Here is a 24973-nt window from a genome sequence, read left to right as displayed (position 1 = left end):
TCACATCGCAATGTCCACCACTCGCAGTACGGAGGTGGCGCAAACGAACAATGAAATTCGCCATCACATCCAGTGGTGCCTTAACAGAAATGGATTCAGATGCCACACACATCGCCGATTCAAGCTCTTTCAGCGTGGTGGAATGGTTCCGGTAGACGCCCCACAATAAGTAGTCACAGGGAGTCGGATCGGGCGAATATGGAGGCGAACCCATTCCTGCGCTAGTAAAATAGCAGTAATCCAACACAATGACCATATTTCCGAAGTATTCGTCAAGAAAGCGAAAATACCTCTGCTGCATACCGCAGCTTGCACAGTAAATTTCGGTGTATAGAATGGTTTCGCTTCACACAAATAGGGATTTTTTCGGAACCCCAAAACTGCCAGTTTTGTTTATTCACGACACCATTAAGTGAACGTGTGCATACAGCTAATCCTTCATTAAAAAAAAAAGGACGGGACTTTTTTTTTAATTTCGTGGGCTTTATACAGCTAATTTTCAGCTTTTTAGTCTTGTTGGTACACAGGTCCCTGATGTATGTTTGTATTTTCAGATGTTTTGAATATTTAGTTTATTGTTGACAGTCGAGAAGCTTATACGTGTTTTCGAGTGTTCGGTGAATTATTTTCCAAAATGATGGATCAAAGAATTTGTATTAAATTTTGCTTGAAAAAAATGGAATTAAATGCAGAACTGCATTCGAAATGTTGACTATGGCTTTTGGTGAATCTATAGTGAGTGAGACAAGAGTTTACGAGTGGTATAAACGCTTCAAAGAGAGCCAAGAAGACGTTGGAGACGACGACCGCCCTGGACGCCCTAGCACATCAATTACTGGCGACAGTGTGGAAGAGGTAAAGAAAATGATTCTGGAAACTCGCCGAATCACCATCAGAGAGATTGCTGATGATGTCGGCACGTCCTTTTCCTCTGCCAAGCAATTTTTCGAATGTTTTGGGCATGAAACGTGTAGCAGCTATGTTTGTTGAGTTTCGACCAAAAACGACGTCGCGCAGACATCGCTCAGGAATTGCTGAATGAAGTCGATAACGATCCAGCATTTCTAAAGAAGCTTGTAACAGGCGACGAAATATGGGTATACTGATATGACGTCGAAACCAAGATACAATCGTACCAATGGAAACTGCCTGAAAAGCAAAGACCGAAAAAATTCGACAAATTCTATCACATGTGAAGGTTCTTCTCACTGTTTTCTTCGATTGCAATGGGATAGTGCATCGTGAGTTCCTGCCTTACCGTCGTACTGTCCATCTGAAAGTTATTCGCCATCTGCGTGAAGCAATCCAAAGAAAACGATCAAATTGTGGCAAAATCACTCGTGGAAACTGCATTACGATAATGTTCCCACTCACACTTCAATGCTTGTTGATGAATTTTTGCCAGAAGCAAAACCGTTATGTTGCCTCAGCCACTGTATCCGACGGTCATGGCCCCCTGCGACTTTTTTCTATTCCGGCGGCTGAAGAGAACCATGAAACGACGTTGTTTTGCCACCATTAATGGGATAAAAACAGAATCGCTGGAGGAGCTGACCACTATAACTAAAAGTGAGTTCCAGAAGTGCTTCCAAGATTGGAAAAAGCGCTGGCACAAGTGCATTATACCTCATGGAGATTACTTTGAAGAGAACAAAGGCGATGTCTATGAATAAATAAATATTCTTTAAGAAAAATAAAAATTACAGCTACTCTTTGATCACACTTCGTATTAATTCGGTTTTACGGTAAAAATCACTGTTTTTTGAGGCAGCATCATAGCCGTCACCATAATTACCGAGAACACTAGCAAAGATAACAACGGGGCTTGGCGATAAGGCCAGTACTACACTTTCAAAGTTCTTTGATAAATCTTTTATAACACCTAGGACGACGCTCTAACTCACTGTAAACAGATATTATGAAAGTAATCTAGTATACTGTCAAAGATGTTATAAAACGTATTTCATAAAATTTTTGGAAATTTGTGGTAAGTTCCTACGAGACCAAACTGCTGAGGTCATCGGTCCCTAGGCTTACACACTACTTAATCTAACTTACGCTAAGGACACCACACACACCCATGTCCGAGGGAGGACTCGAATGTCCGACGGGAGGATCCGCGCGAACCGTGGCAAGACGCCTCAGACCGCGCGGCTACCCCGCGCGGCATTTCATAAAAGATATTTCACTGTTGTCATGTGCGTTTGGCGCTCTGCCGCTTGTAGAAATCGTAAATATGTCATCTTACTAATTAATTGTTCGGCAAAAGCTGCTTTGTGGTACCTCATTATAAGAAATATGCGAAATTGTGAAACAGAGATACCGCTGATGGTGGGCAACGCCCGGAACTAGTCCAGTGAAACAAAATACTACGACAACGCAGCTTTTGTCGAACATTTAATTATTGAGATAACGAATTTACAACGTTCCACACTGTAATACGGGCCGAAGAGCTAGAGCACGTACCTCTTGACGGGCGAGTTTGTCTTCTTCGGCCTGGGCGGGAGTGGGGTAGTCGGCAGGCCCTTGGAGCAGCGGACGATCTGCGACGGAGCCATGCGCAGCGCGAAGCTGGACGCGAAGTGCCCTGGGTGCACCCGCTTCATGTTGAAGATAGACCGCACTTCCTTCGGGTAGCTCGAGTAAAAGCGCATCCACGATGTATAGGCTGAAACACAAGAGAAGACGACGTCAGGCGTATAAAGATGTGCTATTACCAACACAAACACGGCTTCACCAACCACTACAAAGTAAAAGAGGAAAGAAAAACTACTGCCGATAGTAGCGGAGCACCACTGCGATTGTGAGAAAACTGTTAAGTTCCAGGAAGCACGAATACTTGCAACACAGCCACGGATGTGCGCTAGCAGAATGAGAGAGGCAGTTCTAGTCCTGAAGCAGCCTGACGACATCGAGACGGTTATCGGCCCCAGTCGTCTGGTTGCCAGCAATGCCAGACACTGCCGCCACTGGTTAAACAAACGGCGCAGCACGACTGGCGTCGTTTCTCCGCAAAAGATCTAGAAGGCGATCTTTCAGACAGTAACTGAACTGTGAAGGTTTCTGTTCCAGTTAGCAAATTATTCTTTTCTTCTGTTGTTAGGTAATGTCCACTTCATAAATCGAATTTGGTTTCTCTATTTTCCAATAATGTATCACCGTGTTGCTGACACTACTTGACATAACGAAAGCTTGAACTGAATGAACAATGAAAGGCACTAGACCTATCCCAGCTACAACAGCAGCCACTGTACCTGGCTTAGATCGTTCAAAAATACTGCTGCCCCCTCCGCCATAGCCATGTTTGACAAGTCGCAGATGTGTTGTACTGATGTCGCTATACGACCCGTTGAGAAAAAGAATCGTCTAAATGACAAAAAATTATTGACATCGAAACAGGTAGTCTTTTTTTTACCAGCGTCGAACGTCGAATTTTATCTTTAATATTGATGTTATGAATTTAATATCCTCCTAATATCGATATTTTGTGAATATCAATTATCACGGAACATTCCTAATTCGTAGCGAGCTACCTACTACCAGCAAGCCGTATAAACCATACAAAGTGTCTCACATATCCGTCCCTTTCTTCTAACATCGACCAGTGTGATTTTAGGGCCACTGAATTTTAAGAAATGAGACGTCGGAGGGCTTATGACGCTATAAGAAATACAGTGTATAAAGCACCCACACCCAGCTAATTAGTCTATGTCGACAGGAAGGCCGCTGCAGGACGTCTGAAACGTAGGTTATTTTAGTAGTTTATCTTTTTAAGTATTACATACGATGGCGCCGCAGTATTCTCAGAAAATTTTTAATGAGACTGACATCGGAAGCTTACATATTTCTATCAAGAACGTAAGTACTCATACTTACTACTAAAATATGATGGTGCTAGACTCGAAGGTAGTCGTTTCGAATAACACTTCTGGAAGAATATTTCACCACCGGAATTTGGCGGAACAGTTAAAAGATCCCTTCGGCCTCTAATTTCAAACTTGTCAATGGTGTCTCTCAGTAGGTATGTGACAATGATTCTTTGTCCATTCTTGAAGGTGTTCCGCTTGGTGGCCTCCTTGTTGATATTGGAGAGGAGGCGGCTATATTCAGGCACTACATTATATTCTCCTCTTTCTCTCAGCAATAGCACGAAAAAAAGGCTAAACTCAACACGCACTCGTCACAGTCATGCACATGAAACAGATGTATTCATGAAACAATATTTTCATATCCTATAAAAGCTGTTTGTGTGTGCTTAGGAAGAAAGCATTTCCAGTTAGATACCCTCACTGGTCAAGAACGCTATATGAATTTTTTGTATTGTTAGGTAGTTTCGCAATGCTGGTTGTCCCTTGATTTTTAGCGCTCTCTCGTCTGCGTTTGCAAAAATAATAACAGTAATGGGATCCACCTGCTTTAGTAAAATTCTTTTTTTATACATTTTGTGCATCGTCAATGTGTCTAACTATATAACACCGTTACTGGTATTGTTTTATGATACACAGCAGCCTGCCATGACTTTCACTTCTGTCGTCTTCAATAATTCATGAACGTCGTTTGTAAGAGGTATACGTACGGCGCAGTCCTATGTTCGATGCATCGCTATAAACATTGCATTTCACCACTGTTTTCGTTACTATGGTGTTCAGGAAATGAACATGAATATGAAAACAGCGGGAAGATAAAAAAACCAACGAAGAATAATATTGTATCCCGCAAGAAAACTGTTGACAATTTTTGGGGTGAGGCAGTATTTGGAAAAATGTCTGACGACTGTATCCGTGGGGCACTTGCGCTAACTTGCAACAGGTTTCATGTTACTAGATACGTACTCGTGGGCGCTGAAGTAAAACGCTATAAACTTTAGTCAATGGCTGATTACAAAATGGGTGAAACACTATTAGGGGCATTCAAATGAAACCCAGGTAGATTGAAAGAAAGGTAAGTAAACTGTTTATTATTTCAGAAGTAATCGTCAAAACAAATAATTGCGGTTCTCTAAAAAAAATGGCTCTGAGCACTATGGGCCTTAAGAGCTGAGGTCATCAGTCCCCTAGAACTTAGAACTACCTAAACGTAACTAACCTAAGAACATCACACACATCCATGCCCGAGGCAGGATTCGAACCTGCGACCATAGCGGTCGCGCAGTTGCAGACTGAAGCGCCTAGAAACGCTCGGCCACACCGGCTGGCTGCGGATCTCTACGGAACCATGATTGTATCAATGCGTGCACTACTTCATCCGAAGCAAATCGACTGCCACGGATGTTTTTCTTCACAGTTCCAAAAATATGGAAATCGCATAGGGAGGGATCGGGACTGTATGGAGGATTTTAAAGGGTTACCAGCGAAAACATCTTCAACAAAGCCGAAACAACCTCGGCAACAGGTGGGAATAGGAGAAAGATGGCGACCATAACCTCCTCAAAGAAACCGTCCTGGCATTGTCCTTCAGCAATTAATGGATATCACGAAAAAACGAAATCTGGATGCCGGGAGAGGGATTTGAACAGCCACCACGCAGAGCGCGAGTCACTCTTACTCATTGCGTCACGTCACTTGGCAGAAGAGGCGATAGAGAATTTGCTGGAGTGAATGGTTAGATGGAGGAGCGAGAGGATTGAGATTATCATTATCATTATTATTATTATTATTATTATTATTATTATTATTATTATTATTATCATCATCATCATTATCATTATCATTATCACTATTATTATTATTATTATTATCATCACTTGTGTGGTGTCCTACTCGTCTCTTAAGGGGGGTAAGACGTCAACCAGGCCGTCTTGGAGCAGGAGAGACGCCACAGGAATTTTTAATTTCCACTGTCTATACTTTTAAAAATAAACTCTTAAACTTTGTCAGAATGGCCAGAAAGAATTCAGCATTTACACTTATAGTGGTGGAAGTTCAAAAATATAAGAAAATAATTTATTTTTTTACATTTGTGTTTCACCTTTTTTCACTTACCATTGGCTGCATTTGTTGCTATAGGTACGCTTTTCTTCATAAGTAAGGGATATTCTTCGTTGAATTTTGCACAGCACACAAACCATACTTGCAGGTGTATGAAACTCTAGAATTTTCCAAATCTATTAAAAACTGTGATAATTAATTATGAAATTTGAATTTTTTCTAAACATGAAGTTTAAAATGTAACAGCACATTCACTTTTTCATAAATTAAATAATTTCTAGAGTTTCATACACCTGTAAGTATGGTTTGTATGCTGTGCAAAATTCATCGAAGAATTTCTCATACTTATTAAGAAATATGTACCTATAGCAACAAACGCAGCCAATAGAAGTGAAAAAATGATGAACTTTCACATGTAAAAAAATGTATTTTGTTATTTTTTTGAACTTCCACTGCTATGATTGTGAATCCTGAATCCATCCTGGTCATGCTGACAAAGTTTTATGAATTTATTCGTAAAAGTATAGACAGTGGAAATTAAAATGTCCTGTGGTGTCTCTCCTGATCCAAGACGGCCCATTTGACGTCCTACCCCCCCTTAAAGGGTGGCTAGGAAGCTGTTCTCGGATAGCTAGATTGTGTTTATTACAGTAATTGAAATGACAATAGTTAACTTAGATTTACAAGGACGTGTCGCAAGCAATTGGTGGCATGCAAATAATCAGTGTCTTTCAATGTATACAATTTCCATGTAAGCAATGAATAACAGATCACACAAGTTCGTAAGTCACTGCTATCATTAATATCATTGCGGCTCTTCTAGTAAGCGTCTTCTACTGTCCGTGTCTACTAGTGGGGTCGCGGCTAGGTGGCACGTCGCTTTTATTCTCTTCGTCAAGGGGCCGCTCCTGTCGCGGTGAAGTCCTGGTCACCGTGCTATGGCTGTCGTCGTCTCTCAGCCCTCTCTGCTGTACCGTCCATGATCTTTATGCCGGCGCTTGACGTTACGCCCGAACAATTTTCCTTCTCCGTCAATCAATTATCGCTTTTACAATCAGGTCCTACCTTTGTATTCAATACTCTTACATATTTCTCTCATTCTCTATGCGTCAATGCCTTTCCAGGTACTACGCAATTCCTCAAAAAGTATCCAGTTGTTTTACGTTTAAAACTTGTGGCGCATAGTACCCACGTTTGTTGTTTTCAATATAAATATCTGACATGCAATAGGGAAGCTAGCTCAAGTTTTCGAGAAAAGCTAAAATAGATTCTAAACTGATTAGCGTGCCTGTGACATTGTAAATTGTGAGAATTCCATTATTACCTACCACATCTCGCCAGATCATAATTTAAACACTTAAAAAACACTGCCAATCAACAGGCAACAAGTCATGAACACAAACTAAATAGTTTCACTTACAGATTCACAAAATTAATTAATCCATGAAGTTAATTAATAGTAGACTAGCACCTGAGATGTACTTTGAACATACACCGGGACTGCAAACGAAAGTGTACTGACAAAGACACACATTTTCTTGCAGACCAAACTTTCACACAGACATTCCTACCTGCACAAATTAACCGAATTAAAAACGGAAGGTCAGAGCCAGGCACAGTAGAGTCCGAGAACTAATCAATGTCACTTCTACTACTTTCGATTTTAAGAGAAATGGACGGAAATGGAAACTCGCTCCTTCAAAATTCCAAATCAATATAATAGCCACTGCACACCTCACTCGGTAAGGTTTAAATGGCTCTGAGCACTATGGGACTTAACATCTCAGGTCATCAGTCCCCTAGAACTTAGAACTATTTAAACCTAACTAACCCAAGAACATCACACACATCCATGCCCGAGGCAGGATTCGAACCTGCGACCGTAGCGGTCGCGCGGTCCCAGACTGTAGCGCCTAGAACTCGCTCGGTAAGGACTGATGCGGTTTTATCCAGCTGCAAACATCCACTTCGACACAAATAAACTATTGTTTAGCACGCTTGCCGCTCGTCCATGTTAACGTCCCATGTATACAATGTTTTATAAGAATACCGATCTATGACGCTCCCACCCACCCATCATCCCAAAAGTTTCATATTTGGAAATTTGTGCTAAGTTCCTATGGGACCAAACTGCTGATATCATCGGTCCCTAGGCTTTCCACACTACTTAATCTAAGTTAAGGACAATACAAACATACACACACACACGCCCGAGGGATGACTCGAACCTCCAATGGGGGGGAGCCGCTCGAAACGTGGCAAGGCGCCCCAGACCACGCGGCTACCACGCGCGGCAAAATATTATAATTTCACCTTCTTATCTTACAGAACATAGGACATATCGAAAACACGCTTACTCGCTGCAGTCGCAAAGAGGGAAACTTGTAATTGCCGGCTTGTGTGGCCGAGCGGTTCTAGGCGCTTCAGTCTGGAACCGCATGACCGCTACGGTCGCAGGTTCGAATCCTGCCTTGGGCATGGATGTGTGTGATGTCCTTAGGTTAGTTAGGTTTAAGTAGTTCTTAGTTCTAGGGGACTGATGACGTCAGATGTTAAGTCCGATAGTGCTCAGAGCCATTTGAAACTTTTAATTGTTGGGTAATGGAAATGAGCTCAAATAACATATCAGAGCCAACTGCGATCGGATGACATTCTTACTGTTATTCCACCTATTTACCAAGCATGCAGGTTCAATTGGTTGTCTGCAACTGAATGAAGAGAAGATAATTAAAATTTAAAACAACACTCGTCAATTAACAATTTACTCTGGAATATTGTGGTACAGCTACGCTTGTCTCAATCACAGGTGCAGGTACGTTCTTGTCAACTATTTTGCACAACTCATTATCGCAGCATCCTGGATGAATATTAATGCATTATCATTGCTTTCGAAAGTTTTGTAATTTTTCTTTAGAATCAGGAGGAGGACACAATGATCTAATGAGCAACAGCTTACGTCCAGATTCCGGTTTCTCGAACAGGAAACCGCTGCGGCGGACACTCGCGCTCAATAACAGAAGAGACGCAGCCGGCAGTGTTGGGGGAAAACACGGCGGCGGGCGGAAGCGAATTTGGCTGAAGGCGGAGACTGGGGGAAAGTAGGGCCGAAGCTGGTGGCGCGGGCCACAATGGGAGGCGGACGCGTGTGTACGCTGCGCTCCAGCATTTGTTTCTGATAAACGAGGCGTGAAGAGTTTTTACTGGTGGCGGGCGAGCGTGTTGTTGACAGCGGACAAGTCCAGTCCAGAGTGCACTTCGCTGTCGGGGGATTCGCTATCGAAAATCGAACCACACCCACCCACAGCGGCGCGGAGAGGCGAGGAGCGGCGTCTGCAGGCTTGCTCCACTTACACTACCTGCCTCCGCGCTCCGTACAGGCGCCGGGCCTCCCCACTCACAGTCTAAGCACGGCTATCTCTTCGGCAAACAGCTGCCACCAATCGACAGACGCTACAAAACGACTTTTCGGGAAAACCAATCCACAGTCCAACCATCAGTAATGTACCTTCTACTCCGCGACAACTAACTTCAGCATAATCATGAGGGTATTCAAATAACAATTTTATTACAACTTTCGTGGACATGCACGCACAACATTGTGTCTTTTGCGCCCAGCAATGGTTCCTTGTTCGTGTTGTTGCCCACCACAAAGATGTCACAGTTAACCGCAGATTACTAAACTAAACCCTTGTAAATTTTACGATGGAAGTTGGCATCACTTTGCGGTCCCGCTAACCTGGTTTCAGTTCAGGGTGTGAAACAGGGCATTTTGTACTTATTCTGTAAGTGACGTACCAATGGAGACCTCGTAATTAACTAACGCATAAATTATGATTTCCTTTGAACAAAATATGTAGTAGTAAAATTTACGATGGTTTAGAAACAACGTAAAATTAACCACCAGACAGGGCAGGCGAGCTATTAAAGTCATTAATGCGAATGTCAAGAATTTGTGACACACACGGAAGCGATTCCAGATCTCCCGTTTATCGTGAGCAGTCACGTTAACCATTAGGTTGTCTGCTATGCCCCGAGGCCAGCCTCAAATTTTGAATGTCACTAAGATTTCCACCTATTACTATGATACTATAAACGGAATATTCTAACGCGATGTGAAAGAACAGTACCACCGGGGGAACTTAAGCGAGAAAGAACCGTGTCTTAACACGCCAAACCGAAATTATATAGCAAGCTGACAAAAATATTCCATACCTTCAAAACTATTTTCAGCAGTCCTGGAGGAATTTTTCAGATATTTACGTTGTGAAAATGAATCTGGAGTGAATGTTAATGTAACGTATCTGAACAACATTCGATTTTTATATATCACTGTACTGTCACCAACAAATGGGATAACTTAGTTGAGCTCGTTTGAAAGAAGGCTTGAAAATCAACTACAATAGACTAACATAATGTACAATTAACACTCGTACAAGTTAACAATGTAGTTACAGAACCACTTGAGTGTTTGGGGCACAGAAAAAAGTGTGTGTGTGTGTGTGTGTGTGTGTGTGTGTGTGTGTGTGTGTGTGCGCGCGCGCGTGCATGTGAGAGAGAGAGAGAGAGAGAGAGAGAGAGAGAGAGAGAGAGAATGAATGGCCTGCAGTGCTTTGGATAAACTAGACAGTTTTCAAAACAAAGGTTCCAGTGTGTACTATGAGTTCTCACTCCATCCATGGCCTTTAAATGTGAACGGAGGGGCTGCTCAAACAGCAATGGAGACACACATTAGGTAATAATTAGGAAATTAGGAGAGCCAGGAAAACAAACAGATCAGGAAACCGACTGGAGTGGAAGGTACAACTGACTGGAGTGATACTGAAATGGAAGTGAGCGGACCATGTATCCCGGTAATTGTAAACCGAAAGTTGTCTGCTGCACTGCAACAGGTAGACGGCGACCTATAGAAAGATGGAAAAGTTGTAGGACCAACACAGGTGCGTAAGACTGAAGATAGTATGTAAATCTGCACGACGCATGTGTCCAGCAGTGGATACCAAACCGCCGACGATGATATAAAACGCCTGAAACGTCCCTTGTGTCCGTCGCTGAAGATTACGTGAGGTCGTGGTACACCACTCATGGTACGTCACACTCGTGGCCGTGACTAGTAATCACGCCCTCTTTGCCAATGTGCGATGCGTCAGACAAAGCAGTCTACTTACTACTCCACATTTTTAAGAGGAAACATTTATTGGCGGACCCAGTTTAATTTCCTTCAATGTAGAAAATTTAACACCAGTCGGGTCGCCAGCCTCGCTCTGAGCCGCGATAGAATGTTAAACTTCGGAACTCAAAAGTCAATAATTAAAAGTCCTGTAGCTATCTATCTACCTTCATGAACGATTCCGGGATCCGAGCACTGAACTGGAAAGTTTCACCGAAAACAGCTCGGCACACCTTCAATGGTCTACAAGTAATTCCCTTTGATGATCTGCATAACACATTTCAGAGTCGATAGGGAACAGGTCACTCAGAAACAACACGTTCTAATTTACACGGGAACAAATTAAATGTATCTGTGTCAGTTAGCCCTAGCCAAATCCGTCTCTCTCATCTAACAACACCTCCAGATAGGTAACGTCTCCACGCTCCGCTCTGACAAGAGGACCGAACGAACTCCCCCTCCCCGACTTGGCTCATGTTGACAGGGTGTGTAGGAACGACTAGGACGACAGACGCAACTCTCAACTGTTTTCGAGAAAATCTAGTCTGAAAATCTTAGCCGTGCTTATATACTTCGTGTGACTGCTATTAACCAAGGACGCTGCAGCCCAAGGAATAGGCGCTTAGTTTCACAAGCGTGAGATCTTTGGATTCAATCTCACTCACAGTAAGTCTTCTTTTTTTCATTCCCACGTAATCCTAACAACAGATTTTTTATGACTGTGCAAATTGTCGTCGTAACTGCCGTCTGCTTCACATCTGTGCAGCAAGCTACGTAAATTTACGTATTAACTGTGGTTTTATTACTTCTCACTTCTATTTCCGTGTGTTTTTGCTTTTAGGAAGCTTTAATTTTCGAGTACTGGTAATAGTGTTCCATAGATTTCGTGTTTGTTTTGAATACAGTCCAGAGACAGTGCTTATTTTCATTGTTTCCAACAAGAAGTGTCTAGTAACCACAGTTTAATCAGCTATCAGCCGCCTTTAGTGAATTAGCAGGCTAGTTAAAAGTTGATTACTTGACTCTCTACAGTAAATTGTTGATTTCTTAGGATGGATGGATAGGATGTATGACTGCTGTGTACGGACGCAGGAGAGCTGGCCACTGTTCGGGAACAGCTGAACGTGCTGATGGCCGCGGTCAGCCGTCTTCAGACTGCTGCCTCGGAGTGTAGCGGCAGTGGGGAGTCTGGTGCATCGCATGGTACACACCAGGTGTTACATGCTTCACCCACGGTCCTGATGTCGAGACGCTTTCGCAGGCACCGCGCGCGGTTGGGCCACCCTCTCCCCAAAGGAAGTGTCGGGTTCAACGGCGTTCGCGTCGCACGAGGCGGAGGGTCAATGTGGAGGCTGGCCGTGTGGCATCGCCCGCTCTGCCTGTGAGTGGACATGTGGCCGCTCCTTCAGCAAGGTCCGAGCAGGCACACGGGGGGAGGGATTTATTAGTGATTGGGAGCGCCAATGTTAGGCGGGTGATGGAGCCCCTTAGAGAAATAGCGAAAAGGTCGGGGAAGAAGGCCAGTGTTCACTCTGTCTGCTTGCCGGGTGGTCTCAACCGAGATGTGGAGGCCCTGCCGGCGGCGATAGAGAGCACTGGGTGCACCCGACTGCAAATTGTTGCTCATGTCGGCACCAATGACTCCTGCCGTCTGGGTTCTGAGGTCATGCTCAGTACATATAGGCGGTTGGCGGAGTTGATGAAAGGCGGAAAGCCTCACTCGCGGGGTGGAATCTGAATTAACTATTTGCAGCGTCGTTCCCAGAACCGATCGCGGTCCTCTGGTTTGGAGCCGAGTGGAAGGCTTAAACCAGAGGCTCAGACGATTCTGCGGAGATCTGGGGTGCAAATTTCTCGATCTCCGCTATCGGGTGGAAAAATGCAGGGTCCCCCTGAATAGGTCAGGCGTGCACTACACGCAGAAAGCGGCTACAACGGTAGCGGAGTACGTGTGGAGTGCTCATGTGGGCGTTTTAGGTTAGATAATTCCATCCCTAGGCCCGACAAGACGCCTCCTGAGACGCGGCAAGGTAGCAGTAGGCAAAACGCAACAGGGAATGACAACATTAATGTGGTAATAGTAAACTGCAGGAGCGTCTATAGAAAGGTCCCAGAACTGCTCTCATTAATAAACGGTCACAATGCCCACATAGCACTAGGGACGGAAAGTTGGCTGAAACCAGATGTAAAAAGTAATGAAATTCTAAACTCAGATTGGAATGTATACCGCAGAGACAGGCTGGGCAGTGAAGGGGGTGGCGTGTTTATAGCGATAAAAAGTACAATAGTATCGAAGGAAATTGACGGAAATCCGAAATGTGAAATAATTTGGGTGAAGGTCACGGTTAAAGCAGGCTCAAACATGGTAACTGGACGTCCCTGGCTCAGCAGCTGTTGTGGCGCAACACCTGAAGGAAAATTTGGAAAATATTTCGAGTAGGTTTCCCGACCATGTTATAGTTTTGGGTGGAGATCTTAATTTACCAGATATAGACCGGGAGACTCAAACGTTCGTAACGGGTGGCAGGAACAAAGAATCCAGTGAAATTTTTTTAAGTGCATTATCTGAAAACTACCTTGAGCAGTTAAACAGAGAACCGACTCGTGGCGATAACATATTAGATCTTCTGGTGACAAACAGACCCGAACTATTTGAAACAGTTAACGCAGAACAGGGAATCAGCGATCACAAAGCGGTTACTGCATCGATGATTAAAGCCGTAAATAGAAATATTAAAAAAGGTAGGAAGATTTTTATGTTTAGCAAAAGTGACAAAAAGCAGACTTCAGAGTACTTGACGGCTCAACACAAAAGTTTTGTCTCAAGTACAGATAGTATTGAGGATCAGTGGACAAAGCTCAAAACCAACGTACAATATGCATTAGATGAGTATGTGCCAAGCAAGATCGTAAGAGATGGAAAAGAGCCACCGTGGTACAACAACCGAAACTGCTACGGAAGCAAAGAGAACTTTACAGCAAACATAAACATAGCCAAAGCCTTGCAGACAAACAAAAACTACAGGAAGCGAAATGTAGTGTGAGGAGGGCTATGCGAGAGGCGTTCAACGAATTCGAAAGTAAAGTTCTATGTACTGACTTGGCTGAAAATTCTAAGAAATTTTGATCTTATGTCAAAGCGGTAGGTGGATCAAAACAAAATGTCCAGACACTCTGTGACCAAAATGGTACTGAAACAGAGGATGACAGACTAAAGGCCGAAATACTAAATGTCTTTTTTCAAAGCTGTTTCATAGAGGAAGACTGCACTGAAGTTCCGTCTCTAGATTGTCGCACAGATGACGAAATGGTAGATATCGAAATAGATGACAGAGGGATAGAGAAACAATTAAAATCGCTCAAAAGAGGAAAGGCCGCTGGACCTGATGGGATACCAGTTCGATTTTACACAGAGTACGCGAAGGAGCTTGCCCCTCTTCTTGCAGCGGTTTACCGTAGGTCTCTAGAAGAGCGTAGCGTTCCAAAAGATTGGAAAAGGGCACAGGTCATCCCTATTTTCAAGAATGGTCGTCGAACAGATGTGCAGAACTGTATACCTATATCTCTAATGTCGATCAGTTGTAGAATTTTGGAACAAGTATTATGTTCGAGTATAATGACTTTTCTGGAGACTAGAAATCTACTCTGTAGGAATCAGCATGGGTTTCGAAAAAGACGATTGTGTGCAATTCAGCCAACGCTATTCGTCCACGAGACTCATACGGCCATAGACACGGGTTCCCAGGTAGATGCCGTGTTTCTTGACTTCCGCAAGGCGTTTGATACAGTTCCCCACAGTCGTTTAATGAACAAAGTAAGAGCATATGGACTATCAGACCAATTGTGTGATTGGATTGAAGAGTTCCTAGATAACAGAACGCAGCATGCCATTCTCAATGGAGAGAAGTCTTCCAACGCAAGAGTTATTTCAGGTGTGCTGCCGGGGCGAGTGTCGTAGGACCGTTGCTATTCACAATATACATAAACGACCTTGTGGATAACATCGGAAGTTCACTGGAGCCTTTTGGATGATGCTGTAGTATATCGAGAGGTTGTAACAATGGAAAATTGTACTGAAATGCAGGAGGATATGCAACGAATTGACGCATGGTGCAGGGAATGGCAATTGAATCTCAATGTAGGCAAGTATAATGTGCTGCGAATACATAGAAAAAAAGATCCTTTATCATTCAGCTACAATATAGCAGGTCAGCAACTAGAAGCAGTTAATTCTATAAATTATCTGGGAGTAGGCATTAGGAGTGATTTAAATGGAATGACCATATAAAATTAATCATCGGTAAAGCAGATGCCAGACTGAGATTCATTGGAAGAATTCTAAGGAATTGCAGTCCCAAAACAAAGGAAGTAGGTTACAGTACACTTGTTCGCCCACTGCTTGAATACTGCTCACCGGTGTGGGATCCGTACCAGAAAGGGTTGATAGAAGCGATAGAGAAGAGCCAACGGAGAGCAGCGCGCTTCGTTACAGAATCATTTAGTAATCGCAACAGTGTTACGGAGATGATAGATAAACTCCAGTGGAAGACTCTGCGAGAGACACGCTCAGTATCTCGGTAAGGACTTTTGTTGAAGTTTCGAGAACATACCTTCACCGAGCAGTCAAGCAGTATACTTCTCCCTCCTACATATATCTCGCGAAGAGACCATGACGATAAAATCCGAGTTTAGAGCCCACACAGCGGCATACCGACAATCTTTCTTTCCACGAACAATACGAGAATGGAATAGAAAGGAGAACCGATAGAGGTACTCAAGGTACCTTCCGCCACCCACCGTCAGGTGGATTGCGGAGTATGGATGTAGATTTAGATTGTCTATATTTACTGAGTCCTTTATTGTTCTTACAATGTTTATCTTTGAGAAAAGAAAAAGCATTCGTAAGGAGGTTGGATATAAAATCAGGATACACAAGACCTTTCAACCACATCATTACAACCATTTTGTTTTATTATTGTGTCGACATATGTGGAAAGTGTAATCTACGAATCACTGCACGATTCAGGTTTACACTGAACATAAAAACATGGAAAACAATTATTGCGACACATCTCAATAAACGCCGAGTTTCTGCATGTACATAGTTTCTTGACTCTGTCTATTGCAAAACAAACTTGGTTTACATTTCATAAACGGTTCTCCACTGTCACATAATTTCATCGTATTCCACACATATCTGTTGTCAGAATTATAGGCAATGAAAAAAAGAAAGTATCGAAAGCGCGAGTCGATCCAGAGCCCTCGCGATTATGAAACTTAACACTTACTCCCTCGGTTGCGGACTCCTTGAATGCTACCGACCATACGAAATACAGGGTGTATCAAAAGGAATCATCCGCAAAAAAAATTGTAACTATTATGTTATTTGAGCTATGTGCGTGAACAACGTACTGTTGGGAAGAGCAAACTCTCGAGTTTTACGTGGTTACCGTTAGGTAGCAGCAGTGTGCGCCCACTTCACTTCTAGTTCAGATGGTTCAAATGGCTCTGAGCACTATGGGACTTAACATCTGAGGTCATCAGTCCCCTAGAACTTACAAGGGAACCTCCCCATCGCACCCCCCTCAGATTTAGTTATAAGTTGGCACAGTGGATAGGCCATGAAAAACTGAACACAGATCAATCGAGAAAACAGGAAGAAGTTGTGTGGAACCATGAAAAAAATAAGCAAAATATACAAACTGAGTAGTCCATGGTAAGATAAGCAACATCAAGGAGGATGTGAGCTCAGGAGCGCCGTGGTCCCGTGGCTGCGGAACGAGAGGTCCTGGGTTCAAATCTTCCCTCGAGTGAAAAGTTTACTTTTTTTTAATTTCGCAAAGTTATGATCTGTCCGTTCGTTCATTGACGTCTCTGTTCACTGTAATAAGTTTAGTGTCGGTGTTTTGCGACCGCACCGCAAAACCGTGCGATTAGTAGACGAAAGGACGTGCCTCTCCAATGGGAACTGAAAACATTTGATCGCGAGGTCATAGGTCAACCGATTCCTCCACAGGTAAACACGTCTGATATATTCTATACGACACTGGTGACGGCATGTGCGTCACATGACAGGAATATCTTGTCGACCCACCTAACTTGTACACTTGGCGAATGGGTAAGAGATTCTTCTACTTTGCCCGGTTTAGGTTTTCTTGTGGATGTGATAATCACTCCCAAAAAAGTGATGAAAACATAAGAGTTTGTCAGATAATAATTGTCTGAAAATAAAAAATTAAACTTTTCACTCGAGGGAAGACTTGATCCAAGGACCTCTCGTTCCGCAGCTGCTCACGCTAACCACGGGACCACTGCGCCCCTGAGCTCACACTGTCCTTGATGTTCAAAAAATGGTTCAAATGGCTCTGAGCACTATGGGACTTCTAAGGTCATCAGTCCCCTAGAACTTAGAACTACTTAAACCTAACTAACCTAAGGACATCACACACATCCATGCCCGAGGCAGGATTCGAACCTGCGACCGTAGCGGTCACGCGGTTCCAGACTGTAGCGCCTGGAACCGTCCTTGATGTTGCCTATCTTACCGTGGACTACTCAGTTTGTATATTTTGCTTTTTTTTCATAGTTCCACACAACTTCTTCCTGTTTTCTCGATTGATGTGTGTTGAGTTTTTCAAGGCCTATCCACTGTGCCAACTTATAACTAAATCTGAGGGGGCTGCGATGGGGAGGTTCCCTTGTTAGAACTACTTAAACCTAACTAAACTAAGGACATCACACACAGCCATGCCCGAGGCAGGATTCGAACCTGCGACCGTAGCGGTCGCGCGGTTCCAGACTGTAGCGCCTAGAACCGCTCGGCCACCCCGGCCGGCTCACTTCTAGTAAAAACGGTATCGGGACAATGAAGTGTTTTGTGTTCTAGGTTTTGCGCAGTGCGGGTCGGTTATAGCTGTTCAGCGTGACTGTTTTCACTGGTTATGGTGTGGATCCTCCTACAGCACAGAACATTAGACGATGGCATGAAAAATTCCGAGAAACAGGTTGTTTGTGTAAAGGCAAATCGTCCGGCCGTCCCAGAGTGTCTGACACAGTCGTGGAACACATCCACCATAGTTTCACAAGAAGTCTGCAGAAATCCGTTCGCTGTGCACAGTTCGCCGTGCAGCTCGGCAGCTCAACATTCCCCTGATGTCCGTCTGGCGTGTGTTACGTCGACGTTTACATATGAAACCACACAAAATTCAGCTACTGAAAGCTCTTCGTGAAGGTGAAAAACAATAACCTGTTGAGTTTTGTAATTTCGTTCTTGGCAAGATGGAGTATGACGGTTTTCTCCCACGCTTAGTGTTTAGTGATGAGGCAACATTCCATTTAAATGGGAAGAGGAATCTACATCTACATATATACTCCGCTAGCCACCAAGCGGTGTGTGGCGGAGGACAGAATTCGCGCCAAAGTCATATTCACCCCCCCCCCCCCTTCCGCTCCACCCCTCTGTTCCACTTGCGGGTCGCACGAGGGGAAAACGACTGTCTGAACGCCTCAGTACGAGCTCTAATTTCCCTTATCTTTGAATGGTGATCATTGCGCGATTTGAAAGTCTGTGATAATAATATATGCTCTACATCCTCGGCGAAGATCGGATTTCGGAATTTAGTGAACAGCCCCTTCAGTGTAGCGCGTCGTCTATCTCCAAGTGTATCGCACTTCAAAGTTTCTGTGAGATTTGTAACGCTCTCGCGATGGCTAAATGTACCAGTCACGAATCTAGCCGCTCTTCTTTGGACCTTTTCAATCTCTTTAATGAGACCCAACTGGTAAGGGTCCCATACAGATGAAACGACTGGACGAACTAACGTTATTGTAAGCAATTTCATTTGTTGAAGGACTGCATCGATTCAGGATTCTACCACTAAACCGCAATCTAGAGTTCGCCTTGCCCGTTACTTGTATAATCTGATCATTCCATTAGAGATCATTTCGAATAGTCACACCCAGATAACTGACGGATGTTACCGCTTCCAAAGACTGGACATTTTTTTTTTGCACTCTTACGTTAATGAGGATTTTCGCCTTGTTATACGCAGTAGGTTACACTTACTAATATTGAGAGATAACTGCCAGTCATTACACCAAGCATTTATTTTCTGCAAATCCTCATTGATTTCTTCACAACTTTCGTGTGATACTACTTTCCTGTAGAATACACCATCATCGGCAAACAGTCTAATGCCGCTGTCAATACCATCAACCAGATCGTTTATGTAAATCGTACAAAGCAGCGAACCTATTACGCTGCCCTGGGGCACATCTGAAGTTAAGTTTCTGTTGAAGTCACCCCATTCAGAACGACATACTGCCCACTGGCTGTTAGAAAACTTCCTATCCAACCGCATATATCATTGGATAGACCGTAAGCGCGCACTTTTTGGAGCAAGCGACAGTGCGGAACTGAGTCGAACGCCTTTCGAAAGTCGAGAAAAATGGCATCAACCTGGGAGCCGGTATCTAGAGCCTGTTGTATATCATGCACAAAGAGGGCCAGCTGTCTCTCGCATGACCACTGTTTCCTAAAACCGTGCTGGTTTCTGCAGATGAGCTTCTCAAGAGTCTAGAAAGGTCATTATGTTTGAACACAAAATATGTTCCATGATTCTACAACAAATCGATGTCAGTGAAATTGGCCGGTAATTATGTGCATCCGATTTTCTACCCTTTTGATAGACTGCTATGACCTGGGCCTTCTTCCAGTCCCGTGGAATCGTCATAATGTGAGAGTATGGAGTACGGAACAACCACATGAAGTTGTACAACATGAGAGGGACTCTCCAAAATTTAATGTGTTTTGTCCAGTTTCAAGGGAATTTTTCTTTATCGAGTACAGGTACAGGAAGCACATATCTCGATAGGTTACAGAACTTTCTTTTCCCACAGTTTGAGACTGATTCGAACGACTTCGTTTACGAACAGGATGGGGCACCACCACATTGGCATCCGGAAGTGCGGGAATTTTTAAATCAAAAGATTACTGAACGATGGATCGGTCGCACTGGGCCAAATGATTCAGCCTTACATTACTGGCCTCCAAGATCACCAGACCTGATTGTATGTGATTATGTCTTGTGGGGGTTTGTAAAGGACTGCTTATGTGCCTCTGTTACCAACAACAATGAATGAATTGAGGCATCGCATAACAGCAGCTGCGGAAGCTGTAGCTCAAGACATACTCGCTGCAGTGTGGGAACAATCTGAATACCGCACTGACATATGCCGTCCATCTCAAGGGGGGCGTATTAAATACCTATGAAGAGGATGAGAAAAAACTTTATGAGTTTCCCATCCATAAAAAACAAAATTCATTGTGTATGTTTATTAGTTTCAGGAATATAGACGTGCCAAATCGGATGATTGTTTTTGATACGACCCTGCATATAAACACGCCTAAAATGTTCAAACTCTATTTTCTCTTATACGGTCGAGAGTTGCGTCTCCCTGTTAACATAAGTTGAAGTCCTAGTCGTGCTCTACACACCCTATCAATATGAATGAAATTGGTGGGGGAAATTCATACGGTTCCCTTGTGAGCCCTTCTTTTGCCGAACAACTCCATACTCATTAATCCTCACCACTCGCAGAGAACAAAAAAAGGGCCTAAGCATAATTCGACGCCAGTGCACGGGAACGCACTTTGGAATATTTTGCACCATTCCCGTACGGGACAAGTAACTACGTTGACCCCGAAGGACACTGACTCCAGAGTTCCGTAATGATAAGAACTTAAATAACACAAACTCTGCACCACACGTTTTATGGCTCGCCACCTCAACTTCAAGAGGGCTCCCCGATTTTACGAGTTCCCGACCTCTCCACGAAATTTTTGAACACAGAGGTCTTTCAGCCAATCACAATCAGGGGTAGAAAGTAGGCCTTGTCGTTGGCCATTCCCTGCTGCTAGGTGCAGCACTTCTGTTAACTATTACCTCCTGTCAGAAAATTAGTAACTGCGAAAGATTACGATGAAACCCAGATAATTAGCAGCTTACAGGCGTTGATAAATTTGAACGGGGACAGTTGAAAATGTGTTTCCCGACCGGGACTCGAGCTCGGGGTCTCCTACTTACATGGGAGACGCTGCCATTGAGGACACAGAGGATAGCGCTACTGCAGGGATTTATTTCTGAAACGCTCCCGTGAGCCCCCCATTTCAAACGTACTGTCCACACACTACATTTGTAGTGACCCTGCCCACTATACTCATTACTCGCGGCAGTGAGTCTACCGACTCCCGTACGAGTTTGAGCAATGTGAGTGCATCCGCACTGAAGAACATCATTGTCTGGTAAGCCTGATCTATATGAAGATGGTATCTGTTCTTCCGGACACCACTGAAACTCTTACGGGAACCGATGGATTCACTGCCGCGAATAGTCAGTATAGTGGGCAGGGGCACTACAAATGTAGTGTGTGGACAGTAAAATAGAAATGTAGGTCTCACGGGAGCGTGTCAGAGATAAGTCCCTGCAGTCGCGCTATCCTCTGTGTCCTCGATGGCTCACTCGGATACAGCGTCTGCCATGTAAGCAGGAGATCCCGGGTTCGAGTCCCGGTAGGGAAACACGTTTTCAACTGTCCCCGTTCATATTTATCAACGCCTGTAAGCAGCTAATGGTCTTGGTTTCATTGTAATTTCACTCTTCGAGAGCTGCAAGATCATCAATGGTATCAGTTCTTTCGGACATGCCCCAAAGAACAGATACCATGTTCATAAATTAATAACTGTTTCTGCAACGGCTATCATGGGGAAATTACTCTCCCCTACTCACTGTACGCTAGCCAGTCGGTACCAACCGATATCCATCTAGGAGAATTAAGTAAAATCCAGCTCATCTTCTTCAGGCTGAACGAAGAGTCCCTTCCCCCTGCCGCCTGAAACTGCCTGAACCGACTACAATAACGAACAGGGCTAGAACAGCAGGGCAGACAGGAAATGTTACAAGTCCACTGAATTTAAATGAATGAAATCAATGACATGAAATCAACGAAATTAAATTGCAAATAGTAAAACCAGTTCTTCAATGCTAATACATAAGGTAATCAACAGGTCGAGAGAAATGTAGTTGTGTGTCACATTCTGAATCGAACCCGGATCTCATGTCTATCGCGCGCAATCTGCGCTAGTGAAAGGTAACAAATCCCTTTTCCGCTTTTCCTCAGCCATGTGTGACCGACTGCAAAGCAGATACGTAGTAGATCGCCTTTCGCACTGTACTGTAACTGTCTCCACTACAATAGCACAAGACGGCAATAACGATTGAATTAACAGCGTTACGACCAAACAATGATGCTGTGACCGAAAATAAAGATTTTTATACCTACTTAACGCGAACATGTTTACAGGTAACCTAGCGTAACCCTAGTACACAAAAACAGTGAAGACGCGTAACGTTAACAGTGTAGAATAGCAGATACAAATAAAATTAAAAGGAGTGTTCACTTCGAATGTTTACTTCAACATCGCATATCTATCATAAACAGCACGGCTTTCCCTACCATCAGTCTCTAAACCAGCTTACCTGACAATACATGGAGGGTCACTTAGTTAAAAGGAATAATCCGAATCGCATTGCGACTCGGTATTTTTCACATGCACAACAGTACTAAACTCAAAGACCACCGCAATCCCCCCCCCCCAGCAAAAAAGGGGAAAAAGAGATCCAAGTTTAAGCACAAAATGTTACATACGTTCACCAATAGATCACTAGGAACACTTAGAAAACTACTGATTCATCTGAGCAACAACACCTACGTCTAGCTCGAGAGAGAGGGAGAGAGAGATCATTAAACAACCAACTTCAGACCACAAGTGCAATTAAAAGAAGCGAATTACTGAGATACGCGAAAGGTGATTATGGAGTATCTTTTCTTTAGTAAATGTATTAATAATGAACTACACCATCTGCTCAAAAAGTCCCGAGACTGATTTCATTGCCCGCATCTCGTGGTCGTGCGGTAGCGTTCTCGCTTCCCACGCCCGGGTTCCCGGGTTCGATTCCCGGCGGGGTCAGGGATTTTCTCTGCCTCGTGATGGCTGGGTGTTGTGTGATGTCCTTAGGTTAGTTAGGTTTAAGTAGTTCTAAGTTCTAGGGGACTGATGACCATAGATGTTAAGTCCCATAGTGCTCAGAGCCATTTGAACCATTTTGAACTGATTTCATTCCTGGCGCGTAAGCGACGTCAGGGCAGTAACTACGGTGGCGACTTGAACAAACAACTGCAAACAACTGATGTGAATTCCACCAGTCAGTTGTGGCCAAGCCGTAAGTAGTGGGCGCACGACTGTAGTGTGTCAACCTTGTTTTGTCACAAATTACAGTGGAATAACATTCTGCAAAATGTATTGAAGAAGAGAACAGTGTGTGCAAAAAGTCTGCCGTACACATTGAGTACAGAACAGAAACAACGAGGCGTTGGCGCCTGCCGCGACCTGATTGAAATAAAAAATGCGGACACTTCTTTTCTGGAAAAAATCATCACGGGTGACAAGAATTGGTGGTATCAATACGAACCACGACTGCAAAGTGCACAAATTCACTTGAAATGTCCACACTTTGACGACACAGCTGACATTTAAGTCAATGTGACGCTAGAATTGAACAACATCCCAAAGAATGACTCTTCTGGCAGTTTCACATCGTTGTATGAACGTTCTGTGCGTTGTACTCAAGTGGGAGGGAGACAATGTACAACACCCGAAGCGTTAAAATCACCATCTTAACGTTTCTCTATTTTTTATTACTCCAGTCCCGGAAGTTTTTGGACTGACGGGGTAGATATAATTCACAGCTGCATTCCTTGGAATACTTCTCCATCTTCCCTTCGGAGTCGCAAACGGTCAGATTTTTTAACCAATGGATTTATACAATCACTTTTAGATAATTTTCTAAAAATCTATTTACGATAATCTTAATTTCGATGAGCAGTCCAATTATTTTTATGTTTTTTGTCGCTTACAAAACTTACAAAAATGTGGCTCTTTGGGGCCTACAAATACTATAGCACATTTTGTAGAAGTCTCTAAATTTCCAATTATCTTCCACCCGAGTCTTGGGCATAAATTTACGTTTTCGAGAGACTACATCGATTTTCAGACTCAATTAGTGATAACAGAAAAAATAAAAGACTAAAATAAACTTTTTGTAAAAAAGAATGCTATGAACAGTTAGAACTTCGACACCATTATCGCATGTGGTATGTTTTTATTTGTACTGCGGCATGTATAATAGAGCAATTTGAGGGAAAACAGTGATCCAAAAGTATCTTAAAATGTAAGTTTTCCCGTTGAAAACCGAATAGTGGTCGCTAGACATTTGTCAAGCAGTTGGACGATTGCTTTCTATTTATTACTGCGCCAATACCACAAACATCAAAATTGTGGAACATATTTTTCGGCCGGCCGCTGTGGTCTAGCGGTTCTAGTCACTCAGTCCGGAGCCGCGCGACTGCTAGGGTCGCAGGTTCGAATCCTGCCTCGGGCATGGATGTGTGTGATGTCCTTAGGTTAGTTAGGTTTAAGTAGTTCTAAGTTCTAGGGGACTGATGACCACAGATGTTCAGTCCCATAGTGCTCAGAGCCATTTGAACCATATTTTTCGAACTCCCGCATTTCCTTGAGAATATAACTCGACGCAATCGGTTTGGCGTGTAACAGAGTGGCGGCCTTGGTGCTGGCAGCCTACATTAGGAACCTGTGTATCGGTGAACAGATCACGCAAAGAATTAAAGTAGTAATCTGTAGACGGAATACACAATATGCCAACTTGTGCACATGCTGAGGGAGACGCTGATGTATGCTGACTGATTCTGGGGGACAATAAAAGAAAACAGAGGAAATGACAAAAGAAATTTTAGTGGAAAT

At 43.6% G+C, this 24973-nt stretch overlaps 1 protein-coding gene across 1 annotated transcript in view; it reads right to left on the bottom strand.

The window, feature by feature from the left end:
- LOC124555568 (probable ATP-dependent RNA helicase DDX31) overlaps positions 1-24973 on the bottom strand; it is a 241192-nt gene that overhangs the window by 20938 nt on the left and 195281 nt on the right. Inside the window, exon 11 of the mRNA XM_047129527.1 lies at positions 2467-2668. Coding sequence (XP_046985483.1) covers positions 2467-2668 — 202 coding nt within the window. The remainder of the gene's footprint in view (positions 1-2466; positions 2669-24973) is intronic.

The sequence above is a fragment of the Schistocerca americana genome, chromosome X (assembly GCF_021461395.2).
Source record: "Schistocerca americana isolate TAMUIC-IGC-003095 chromosome X, iqSchAmer2.1, whole genome shotgun sequence".
Lineage (NCBI taxonomy): Eukaryota > Metazoa > Arthropoda > Insecta > Orthoptera > Acrididae > Schistocerca > Schistocerca americana.
This window is presented reverse-complemented; position numbering and strand designations above follow the sequence as displayed.